The sequence below is a fragment of the Taudactylus pleione genome, unplaced genomic scaffold, assembly GCF_031769625.1.
Source record: "Taudactylus pleione unplaced genomic scaffold, aTauple2 ptg000040l, whole genome shotgun sequence".
Lineage (NCBI taxonomy): Eukaryota > Metazoa > Chordata > Amphibia > Anura > Myobatrachidae > Taudactylus > Taudactylus pleione.
In genome coordinates, this window is record NW_028284442.1 from 30,015,729 (window position 1) to 30,027,862 (window position 12,134).

The window sequence follows — 12,134 nt, forward strand, 5'->3', positions numbered from 1 at the left end:
ATTAATAAAATAGGAGCAACCTGGCTAATACATATACAGAACATTTTGGAAATTTTGTACAGCTAGGACTAGGAGTAACCCTAAAGGTGCCTACACACTAAGTGTTTTTGTTTACACAATTCTGCCGATTTCGACGCCTCAGGACGTCAAATCATGTAAAATATGTCCAAATCGTAAGTGCCCACTCATGATTCCGATGCGTGTACCCACTGGTCGTACATCGCATCTTGAGATCTTTCCTGCTGCAGGCAAGATTTGCCATTCTTGGTCACCATGTGGTGCGGATCGCACGTGTGTTAGTACTCACAATCTATCGTCCATTCCGTCACTTGACTGACATACCCCGGTACACACCCAGTCTCCATTTTGTGCAGCATCGTGACTTGGATGAGACGGACGCGATTCCCTTTTCTGCACACCTGATCGCGCAACCTGCCCTAATTTGGTGAGTATATTTGTACTAGTGCTGATGAGTAATGTATATGCAGACCCTGTCCATCAATGAATACTGTCCACCAATGTGACCCACCCACTGAGCACCATGCTTATAATGTATCGCCCACTGACCACCATGTGTATAATGCATAACCCACCCACCCACCGAGCACCATGCTTATAATGTATCGCCCACTGACCACCATGTGTATAATGCATAACCCACCCACCCACCCACCGAGCACCATGCTTATAATGTATCGCCCACTGACCACCATGTGTATAATGCATAACCCACCCACCGAGCACCATGCTTATAATGTATCGCCCACTGACCACCATGTGTATAATGCATAACCCACCCACTGACCACCATGTGTATATGCATCGCCCACCCACCCAATGACCACCTATGTGCATAATGCATCACCCACCCATCCACTGACCACAATGTGTATAATGCATCACCCACCCATCCACTGACCACAATGTGTATAATGCATCGCCCACTGACCACCTATGTGCATAATGCATCGCCCATGACCACCTATGTGTATTGGGTATATAAATTATATATGAAATATTTATTTTATTCTGACAGATTATTTTTAAATTTATTGTCAAATGCAATCAGGATTTAAATTAATGAAAACACCATAAGAACAGAACCAAACCAAAAAACAACTTTTAAAAATGTATAACTAGAACTAATATATATATATATATTAACCAAACCGCCATGAGAACGATGCTGAAGTACCCTTTGTAATTACAATAGTACGATCTGCTGTTGGCATGTGGGGTGATGCGTATTGGTTTCCAATCCATGGCTCCCCCACAGTTAGGGAAATTCCAATGCCGTTCACAGTCTTCAATGAGGGTTTTTCACTCATCAACGCTATCACGAAACTAGAAAAAAAAATGGTTAAAGCATGAACATTAGTTTTTTTAATCTTTTCTTTCAATACAGACTCCGACACAAGAACTGGAATTGTTGTCTATGCCTGATTTAAGCAGCATTGCTGACAGTGAGGGGGATGTGTCGATATACCAATGCCCACCACCAACCACACTATCCCCCAGCACCTACCGCACCTTCCCAACAAAAGAGAAAGCGCCCTGCGAAAAAAATGCAAAGCAAGGAGCCAGCTAACACATTTTTACAACAGGCAGAATAGCCTTTAATAAGGCCCCCAGACCACCTCGTCACCACTGATATAAACAGCACCATGCAGCAAATGAGTACTGAAACACAGAGCGAATTCCAGCGTCTGGTCTATGAGTTGCTCATCAAGGTGCTGCATAACAATTTATATCCAGCTACCTCTACTGGTGACCCTGTGCCCTGCCCATCTGCCTCCATCCCACCCACTGCAAGCCAGGCTATATATAGTGCCCTTTTAGATGCTGAGGAGGAAATTCCAGGGTTTTACCACATCTAAACTTTTATTGTTGTTGTTGCCTGCAGTATCCCCACATTTTATCACTCCCAATACCTCCCCTATGGTATACAGTGGTGATGACGCTGATTGGACACGGTCAATACACGCATGGCGCAAGGACAAATTGTTGGAAGCCGGGACCACAATCTGTCCTAGCGCCATGTGTGTATTGGCCTATTCAATCCAGCATCTGACCCACCGTACACCATAGAACAAGCTAAGTATTGGGATTGATAAAATTTTGGGATAATGCAGTTTTACATTATAAAAAGGCATATAGGAGCTTTCTTTAAACAACGAAATTGCAAAGTTATTTATTCCATGTTTGGAATGCAAATGTTTATACTGTTGTCATAGAGACAGTTATCACTCGCAGGCATATTGGCAGAACATTTTACTCTGTTTTAACCTGTTTATACATCACTTTTCTACATTTCCAAGAAAAAAATAAATTATAAATATTTTTTTTTCTTTCATAAGAAACAAATGTGTAGTGTTATTTTTGCTTACCTTACAAAACTGGTACTGCAGCACTTTGAATAGCCTTGCAGGTCTCCGGAATGATGACACCGAAAGCCTGAGTGGATATGAGGGTCCCAAACTTCAGATCTTCCAGTGACCTTTCTGTAGCCAGGTGCCTCAGCGTAGCCACCAGCTCTCCTCAGCAGGGATAGCCCTCCGCAGCTTAGTATCCCGTTTCTGGATAAACGGGGTCACCAGACGCAGCAACTCCTGGAATTTGGTGTCATCTATGCACAGGAAGTTGCGGTAGTCGTCCGGATAGTTCTCCCGAATCTCCATCAGCAGGGACATGTGAGAGCGACTCTCCCTCTGCAGCAGCCACTCCTTGGTCCAGTATGCTCTCCTCCTATGCTGGGCCCTCTCCTTTATCACCTTAACCCTAGCATAGGCGACCATAACTCTATACAGATAGGGATCCATCTGCACAAAATACAGGATAGAATGCAGCAAAAACACACTTTGTTGAGCCAGGCAAAACTAAGCAGAACACAAAAGCAACGTACAGCAGGTATACACCAAGCCTCACTAGTCACAGAGCAGAAGTGCAGAGACCTAAAATGGCGCCTGCTTTATATAACCCCTACTTAAGCCGGCCCATTATTTAAATTAATTTAAAATCTGGCAAATCATTGTGATGTGTTTGGTAAGCTAACGATTTATCGTGTATGATCTCACGATTTGTCATCAGACACGATGCATGATAGATCGTGAGATCATGGGTCAATTTGGACAGTTTTTACACCAAATCGGGCCCACGACTGCCGGGGAGAGCTCAAGGGAAATCTGACACGATATCGCATCCTGACCACATTGAATAGTGTGTAGGCACCTTAAGAATTTGTCACTTTATCCTTTTATCTCATTTCAATAACCACCATGCAAAATGTTATCTAATTTTTGCACATCTCAGCAAAACTAGGCACAGTACTCTGTATTTTGTAAGAAGTGACAGCCCCTCCCACCAGCCGGCAGATATTTAGAAACAGTCAAGGGACATCACATCACCAGAGGATTTTGTATGTGCTTTAGTTGTTTTATGCTTCATTAATGAGCACACCTAGCATTAAAGCATGAGTTAATATGCTCTAACAGAGTTTGGAAGTCTCTGACATGCAGTGCTGATTTACCGTATAATAGTTGAACTCTCAGACACAGATGGTCCCCAATAAATACAGTGCAATATTGAGGAAGACACGTACTGCATCAAGAAGAATCTTTTATTTCTCGAAAAACATCTTTCACAAAGTATACATTAAAGCCTTTATCTCTCCTTATATCAGATGAGTGGAATACAGTACGATTCTTTTGATTGTTTATGGAGGAAGAGGCCCAATTTACTGAATCAAGAAGAAATTCTGTCTCATAAGGCACATCTGTTGCCCATAATACGTTCGATCATACTTGGCACAATTTCTCACGTATGATATTTTTATATACACATTCGTGATACTTTAGCGTTGCCCACATTTGCATATTTGTATGTAGGAAAAAACAAGCAATAGGCTTGCTTATGTGTATATGTAGAGTAGGAGGCATGTGAAGCAGTAGCATTTGTTCTAGGTGTAACAAGTTGTGTATACAATTTGGAAATGATAGTAATACTAGTATATACTAAAGTCGCATTACCCTATTTGTACCAAATATGATAGTGTAAGCAAGTGTCATACACAAAAGAGAAAGAATATGGTCTTCTCTGTTATTAATAAACAAGTAGTATTTTCAACATAAAATGTAGTTAAATACAAATTGAATATCAAACAAGTTTTATCTTTACAAAAAAAAAAAAACTTTCCTGCAGTAGTCCAAATTGAATAGTCAATTAAATGATGCAATAGAAAGCCGTGACTTTGCATAATACAGTTGCAACTGTAATTACATACCGGCCAGCTGGCGAGGGCATATCACAAGCACAGATACAGGGCTTTACTCAGTCAGACGCAAATGGAGTAGCAAAAGGCGTCTGAATTGGTTGCAAAAATGAAACTTTTTTTCCCAGAGTCGGCTGAATTCGGAAATCTAGCTGTGACTCTCTCCCGCTCATATACCCATGTCTGCAGTGTGGTTTCACTGTGGGAACTAAAAATTGAAATACACATTGGAAACACATTAGTACATATAATGGCCAGATAGAGCAGATAAGTACCTAAGTGGATTGGAGTACATGAAATGCGAAGCAGATGCAAATAGGGGAATTTTATGGTTTTTAATGACAACACATTTGACAGAACATATAAATATGCACATCATATGTTCATTTATGAAGGTACGGGCACTGGAGAATATATCAATATGCGCACCTCTTCAGTAAACCAGATACACAAAAAAAATACAAAAAAAAAAAAGCTTGAGACATACAGAAGTCCTGTAGAGCACTGGCTGAGCAATACTAATATACTAAAATATTAGGTCATGTAATAAAAAAAAATATGAGATATGGTAAGAACTTACCCTTGTTATCTCTATTTCTACGAAGTCCATAGGGTTCCACAGGATACCTTGGGGTATAGGTGTGACGTCAGTCGCAGGGCACCAAAGAGTTAAGCTTTCAGCCTCCCAGGATGCACTAGGTCCCCCTCCTATACCCCGCCCCCGAGCCAAGGCACCTCAGTTAGTTACCAAGCCATAGGCCGGAGGAGGAGAAGGAAGAGAGAGAACAAAGATCTGGACACATACAAGAATCACATTCTCACCAGAGGGAGACGGAAAACCGGTGACCAGAGCAAAGCCCATCTGCAGCACAGGTGCGACAGGGCGGGAGTCCTGTGGAACCCTATGGACTTCGTAGAAATAGAGATAACAAGGGTAAGTTCTTACCATATCTCATATTTTCTACTTCAGGGTCCATAGGGTATCCACAGGATACCTTGGGGATGTCCCAAAGCAGTATCCTTTAAGGGTGGGGACGCTCCTGTGCAGAAAGGAGAATCCCCCGCCCGAAGGAAGCATCCTGAGAGGCGAAGGTGTCAAACCTGTAATACCTCACGAAGGTATGGACAGAAGACCACGTAGCAGCCTTGCAGATCTGAACTGCCGAGGCACCACGTCGAGCTGCCCACGAAGGACCCACAGACCTAGTGGAATGAGCCTTCAGAGAAGGAGGGACCGGTAGGCCTTCATGAAGATAAGCTTCAGAAATAGCCATACGGATCCAGGCTGCCAAAGTTTGCTTTGAAGCAGGCCAACCCTTTTTACGGAAGCCAAAGAGGACAAACAAAGCGTCCGACTTCCTAAACGAAGAAGTGCGGTCAACATAAGTCCTTAAGGCCCGCACAACATCCAAAGAGGCCTCACCCACGGAAAGACCCGGTGAGTTAAAGGCCGGAACAACTATTTCCTCGTTAATATGAAACTGGGAAACAACTTTGGGAAGAAACTCGGGCCGAGTGCGGAGCACTGCCCTGTTCCCATAAAAAACCAAGAAAGGGGGTCTACAAGAAAGAGCCCCTAACTCAGAAACACGTCTGGCCGAAGCAATGGCCAGAAGGAAAACAGTCTTAGCTGTTAGCCATTTAAGATCCACTGAGCCCAGTGGTTCAAACGGCGGTCCTTGGAGAGCCCTCAGGACCACAGCCAAATCCCAAGGCGCCACAGGTGGAACAAAGGGCGGCTGAATGCGGAGAACACCCTGCATAAAGGTGCGCACATCCGGGATTGTAGCAATCCTACGGTGAAACCAGACAGATAGGGCCGAAACCTGTACCTTCAAAGAAGCAAGGCGAAGCCCATGATCTAGTCCCGCTTGCAGGAAGGCGAGAATCCGAGACAGACGAAACTCCCGCGGTGCATAACCTCTCGGTCGACACCACTGGAAGAACGTATGCCACACGCGATGGTATATCCTCGCGGAAGACGGTTTCCGAGCTCGTAACATGGTACGCACCACAGAGCTGGAAAACCCCCGGGACCTCAGCATGGCCGTCTCAACAGCCACGCCGTCAAAGACAGCCGAGTTAGGTCCGGGTGAAGGCAAGGACCCTGAGACAGAAGGTCCGGTCGTAGCGGCAACCGCAGAGGAATGTCCACGGACAGACCCTGAAGGTCTGAGAACCAGTGCCGTCTGGGCCACGCGGGAGCTATCAACAGGAGCGTCCCTCCTTCCTGTTTGAATTTCCGGATTACCCGTGGAAGAAGGGAGACCGGAGGGAACAGGTATGCGAACCGGAACGTCCACCGGACGGACAGAGCATCCACCAGAGACGCCCCTTCGTCTCTTGTGCGAGACCCGTACACCGGCAACTTGTTGTTGTGCCGGGACGCCATGAGGTCGATTTCTGGAAGACCCCACCTGTCCACCAGTAGTTGAAAAACGTCCGGGTGCAGGGACCATTCCCCCGGATGAACGTCCTGGCGACTTAGAAAGTCCGCCTCCCAATTGAGCACTCCCGGGATGAAAACCGCTGATATGGCCGGAAGATTGCGCTCCGCCCAAACCAGGATCCGAGAGACCTCTACGAGAGCCGCCCGACTGCGAGTTCCTCCTTGCCTGTTTATGTAGGCCACGGTGGTAGCGTTGTCCGACTGGACCTGCACCGGGCGACCCTGGAGAAACCGCTGTGCCTGCTGGAGAGCATTGAAGACCGCACGGAGTTCCAAGATATTTATTGGAAGCTCCGCTTCTGTCGGCGTCCACCTGCCCTGGAACAAGTGTGGACCCGAAACTGCTCCCCAGCCCCGAAGACTGGCGTCCGTTGTCAACAGGACCCAATTTGGAACCCAGAACGGACGTCCCTTGTTGAGGTGGGTCGTCTGTAACCACCACGTAAGGGACAGGCGAACCTCCTGGGTGAGCACAATCGTCTGGGACTTCAGAGACTGAGTCAGCCCGTTCCACTTGGACAGGATCAGGTGCTGCAGAGGTCTGGAGTGAAACTGGGCGTATTCCACCATGTCGAACACCGACACCATGGAGCCCAGTAACCTCATCGCCGAGTGTAAGGACACCCGGCGGCTGTGCAGACAACTGCGCACCCTTGACTGTAAAGCAGAGATCTTGTCCTCCGTCACGAAGATCCTTTGCTGTCCCGAGTCCAATAAGGCTCCAAGATGCAGAATCCTCCGAGACGGGATTAGAGTGGACTTCTGCCAGTTGATTAGCCAGCCGTGCCGTTGCAGCAGTGCAATGGTCAGGTCCAAGTGGCGTAACAGGAGCTCTGGAGATCCTGCCACCAATAACAGGTCGTCCAAATACGGCAACATGCGGACTCCCTGCAGCCGCAGAGAAGCCGCCATGACCGCCATCACCTTGGTGAAAACACGTGGTGCTGTTGCCAGGCCAAAAGGTAACGCCCGAAACTGGAAGTGGTCGCTGCTGATTGCAAACCTGAGGAACTGTTGATGGCGCCAAAGAATAGGGACATGCAGGTAAGCGTCCTGTATGTCCAATGACACCAAGTAGTCCCCAGGTTCCAGCGCCAGAATGATGGACCGTAGGGTCTCCATCCGAAACTTCGGGACCCGCAAAGACTTGTTGAGTGCTTTGAGGTTGAGAATCGGACGATATGACCCATTGGGTTTCTGTACCAAAAATAGATTTGAATAGAAACCCTGGCCCCTCTGGGAGAATGGAACCGCCACTATAACTCCAGCCTGGAGCATAGTGTGCAATACCTTCCGCAGCTCCGTAGCCTTGTTCCGGTCTGATGGGAGACCCGTGGTGAAGAAGCGAGCCGGGGGTCTGTGCCGGAAGGAGAGGGCGTATCCGTGGGAAACCACCTCCAGAACCCAAGTGTCTGTCGTAGTAGTCGACCAACACTGGGCGAACTGTAGCAGGCGGCCTCCCACCCTGGGATCCCCCAAAGGGAGGCCCGGACCGTCAGGCCGCAGGCTTGCCATCTGGCTTGGGGGCCGGACGTCTGGTACTCCATGCCTGCTTCCGGGGCTTGACCGATTTCTTAGGGCCAGCCTGTCGAGGAAACGACTGTGGTTTGGGCCTGCCCTGGGCCCTAGATGACCGAAAGGACGATGGTCCCGAACCAGAAGGAGCAGCGGCTGACGGGAGACAGGCAGATTTGGCTGCCGCCAGCGTGGCCACAATCTTATCCAGATCCGGACCGAAGAGAACTTCTCCGGTAAACGGCAACGCTTCCAGACCTTTCTTGGAATCTGCGTCCGCCTTCCAGGATCGCAGCCACAAGGTGCGACGAGCAGCTACCGCTGCTGAAGAAATTCTAGACACCAGAGTACTAATGTCTAGAGCCGCCTCGTTGATGTAGGTGGCCGAATCACGGAGATTGCCAATCAACTCCGCCTGATCGGCCGGACAGTCGGATTCAAAAGAAGCCTCTAATGAATCCGCCCAGCGCTCCATCGCTCTGGCAACCCAGCAAATGGCCATAGCCGGCCGTGCTGCCCCCCCTGCAAGGGAATAAGCGGACTTCAGGCAGATTTCTACCTTGCGGTCCGTAGCATCCTTAAGGGAGGACATGGATGGCATCGGCAATGTGGCACTACGGACAAGACGGGTCACGTGAGAATCCACCTGTGGAGGGGATTCCCACTTCGCAAAATAATTATCCGCGAACGGATAAGCCACCGCCAGGCGTCTCTGCGGCTGGTATCTTTTGCCAGGTTGTTTCCACGCCTCCTCTAAATGGTCCACCAACTGACCCGAAAGAGGAAAGACTGTGGCATCGCCCTTCACATCTTTGAAAAAGGCATACTTAGATTTAGCCGCTGGGGGAACTTCGTCCTCAATCACCAAGGCTGTGCAGACCGCCCGAATAAGTCCAGGAATATATACTTTGGACTTAGCATCAGCGTCCTTAGTATGGAGAGGTTCCTGATCGTAAGGGTCTAGAATCTCCCCATCATCAGACGTCCCTTCGTCATCCTCATAAGGAGCGGACAGAGACGCCACCGGCCTTTTATGAGACCGCATCACAGACTCCCCTTGCAACACATCCGACAAGTGCTGTACAGAACTCGTCAGGGAGTTAACCCACGCTGGCTCCTGAGAACCCGGGAGCGGGGAAATAGGGAGACTGTGGGGTACCACCAATTGTCGTGGGAACCCCTGCATGGGTGACGACACCACAGACTGCTGGGACAAACCCATCGGAGTAAACGCGGGCTGCGGAGCTAACTGGCCCACTAAAGCTGTTAACGCCTGAGCGAAACAAGCCCAGGGCGGCTCCTGTACCGGTGCTGTAACCGTAATAGGCCGCGCCATGGACAAACACTGCCGGCAAAGGCCCTCCGCGCTACCCTCCCCCTCCGCTAACGGTACTTTGCACGTGGTACACTGTAGCCGGAGGGGAAAATCACTTTCAGACATGATGGCACCACGTATGTGACCTCTCTCACCAATTAAGTATTAAATAGGCGAGAGACCACCCTGCAGCACCGCACCGCAAGGGCTTTAGCAGAAAGAACAGGGACAGTAATAAAGCTGACAGTTTAGAGAGAAAAGATTACAGGCAGCAGCGCTAGCACAGTCACATACAATGCAGAAAAATAACAATTCCTGCACTAACAGCGCTGATCACTCAACTACACAGACACAGGGCCTGGTAGGACACAGCGCTGCATACACAGACCTGACCACAGCGGAGGAGAGGTATGCGGGGGGACCCAGACCACGATGCTTCCTTCCAGCGCTTCCAGCAGCGTTCACCATGCGTTCTGGAGAAGATGGCCGCCGAGGAGCAGAGAGGAGGCTGGCCTGGGGGAGGAGCGCTGCCACAGGACCAGTCGGCAGCATGCAGAGAGGGCTGTGTGCAGCGGGGGAGGCGCCGGCTGTGAGACAGGGAAGGCGCGCTCCCCTGGCATGCATTTAACCCCTGGGACGCCGCAGCGCTACCGCTCTGCTGCGGTCCGCTGTCCCAGGGGGTAGTGGAAGCGCAGGTTGGTCGCCTGGCTCCACGCTGCAGCCAGTCCCCAGGGAGCCCCCTGCCTGGGGACTTAGGACCATGTGATCAGCGGGGACCCACCGCGGGATCCCGCTGCTTACCTCTGTCCCCCTTGAATCCGGCCATGGTCCGGAGCATCTGGGGTCACCGCTAGCTGTGACCCCAGACGCCCACCAGCATCCCCGGATCAGTACCGGCGTTCTGGTACCGGCGGGGTGTAGGGAAGACAGCATGGACGTCAGGACTGACTGTCCATGCTGTTCATCCAGTTGTGCAGCCACAGCTGCATGAAGAATAAGCTTCAGGGGCTCTTCTAGCCCCCACTCCAACAGGTGCACCCGACTCCGGCCGGGCACCAAACTAAACTGAGGTGCCTTGGCTCGGGGGCGGGGTATAGGAGGGGGACCTAGTGCATCCTGGGAGGCTGAAAGCTTAACTCTTTGGTGCCCTGCGACTGACGTCACACCTATACCCCAAGGTATCCTGTGGATACCCTATGGACCCTGAAGTAGAAATAAAAAAAAGGCCATGATAGGATTACACTATAACATTGCAGTTTTCCTTTGTGTTAAATACACATTTCCTCATTGGCCATCAATTTCATAAATTATTTCTAGAATCACATTCTACAAAGTCTGATCTTTATAGAAAAATATAAAATATATAAAAGAGAGATTTGAACAACAGTTCTCAATAGGAACCAACAAAATCCTTGCAACCATATGTATACATATATATATACAATTCAGAGCCACCCTGTCCCTGTCATGTAGTAACACTTTAGTGGCAACTGAGCCGCTGCAATAGATGGAGATATGGCTGTTTCAGGCTGTTGACTGCTCAAGTTGTGATCTCTTTGAAGTGCTCAGAATATCGTTTAGGAGGCTCTCTCTGGCCATCTGCATTCGTCTTTGTGCCCTCAGGAAAGCATCTGTAGAAGGCGACATGTTACACCATCAGAAACATGTTCTATACAGAGGTTACCAGACAAGCAATGAACCAGTTAGTAATGCTTATTAGATTTCTATGTACCTATTCTTCCTACCTTACTGCAGTCTATTAACCTCAGCCATCAGCCATCTTAGATAGCTTTAGTTGATATAAGGTCCCAGAAAAATAAAAAAAAAAAAACATTGTACAGAGAGTATATTTATAAATCTTACCATTATATTTTAGATTTATTTGTCCTTTTGAAAAAAGTATTTTTTTCAGAAGCAATTTATCCACTCAAAATCTACATTTCTTCTTCAGGGTCCACAGGAACTACCTTGGGGGTATGTAGTTGGAGTGATCCGTTGCACCAAACAGCTTACAACTTTCAAGCTCCCAGCATGCATAGGGCCTCCTCCCTATATACCCTGCCCCCATATTATATATATATATGCATTGTATGTGACTTTAATGCTAGCTACTGTGTTTATACTGCCTTTCTGTTTTCAAAACTGTCAGATATATCTATCACTGTGTTTCGGTTCATCCCTCTGAAAAGGTATGTGGGGTTTTTCATTGGCTTTTCACAAATGTGTCACATTGCATTTATACTTCATACCTGTCAGAACAGTATTTTGTGCAAGATGGCTTGTGTAGTGTCTGTTGTACACAGACACCTTTCCTATCGGGTACACATGCACCGGCACAAGACCACCCTGGGTGGCCTCTTGATCTCAGGTTTTATCACATTTAGTGGACAGGGCTGAAGCGTTACAAACTCCTGTTACGGTACTGCCGCCTACTATGGGGTATCCCCAGCATTTGCATCCTTCTATGTATATGTCCTCCATGAATCCCTTTTGGTTTGATTCTTTTGCTCACTCTAGTCAGAGTATTCTGCAGTCTATAGCCCCTCAGCAGGTAATGCAGACAAATACACCAGTGGCAGTAAAGCAGG

General features: G+C 48.3%; 1 protein-coding gene and 1 long non-coding RNA gene across 3 annotated transcripts in view; both read right to left on the bottom strand.

Moving 5' to 3' along the window:
* Nucleotides 1-1,028: 1,028 nt before the first annotated feature.
* On the bottom strand, nt 1,029-4,908 carry LOC148538483 (uncharacterized). Its single transcript, XR_015871950.1, has 3 exons — nt 4,280-4,908; nt 2,388-2,819; nt 1,029-1,344 (listed from the first exon to the last, which is right to left on the bottom strand). It is a non-coding gene; the product is annotated as an uncharacterized LOC148538483 (long non-coding RNA).
* A 5,793-nt stretch (nt 4,909-10,701) lies between these two features.
* MKS1 (MKS transition zone complex subunit 1) overlaps nt 10,702-12,134 on the bottom strand; it is a 60,219-nt gene continuing 58,786 nt past the window's right edge. For both annotated transcript variants that reach the window (XM_088454006.1, XM_088453997.1), the window contains exon 18: nt 10,702-11,177. In XM_088454006.1, coding sequence (XP_088310132.1) covers nt 11,071-11,177 — 107 coding nt within the window. In that variant the 3' untranslated portion in view covers nt 10,702-11,070. The remainder of the gene's footprint in view (nt 11,178-12,134) is intronic.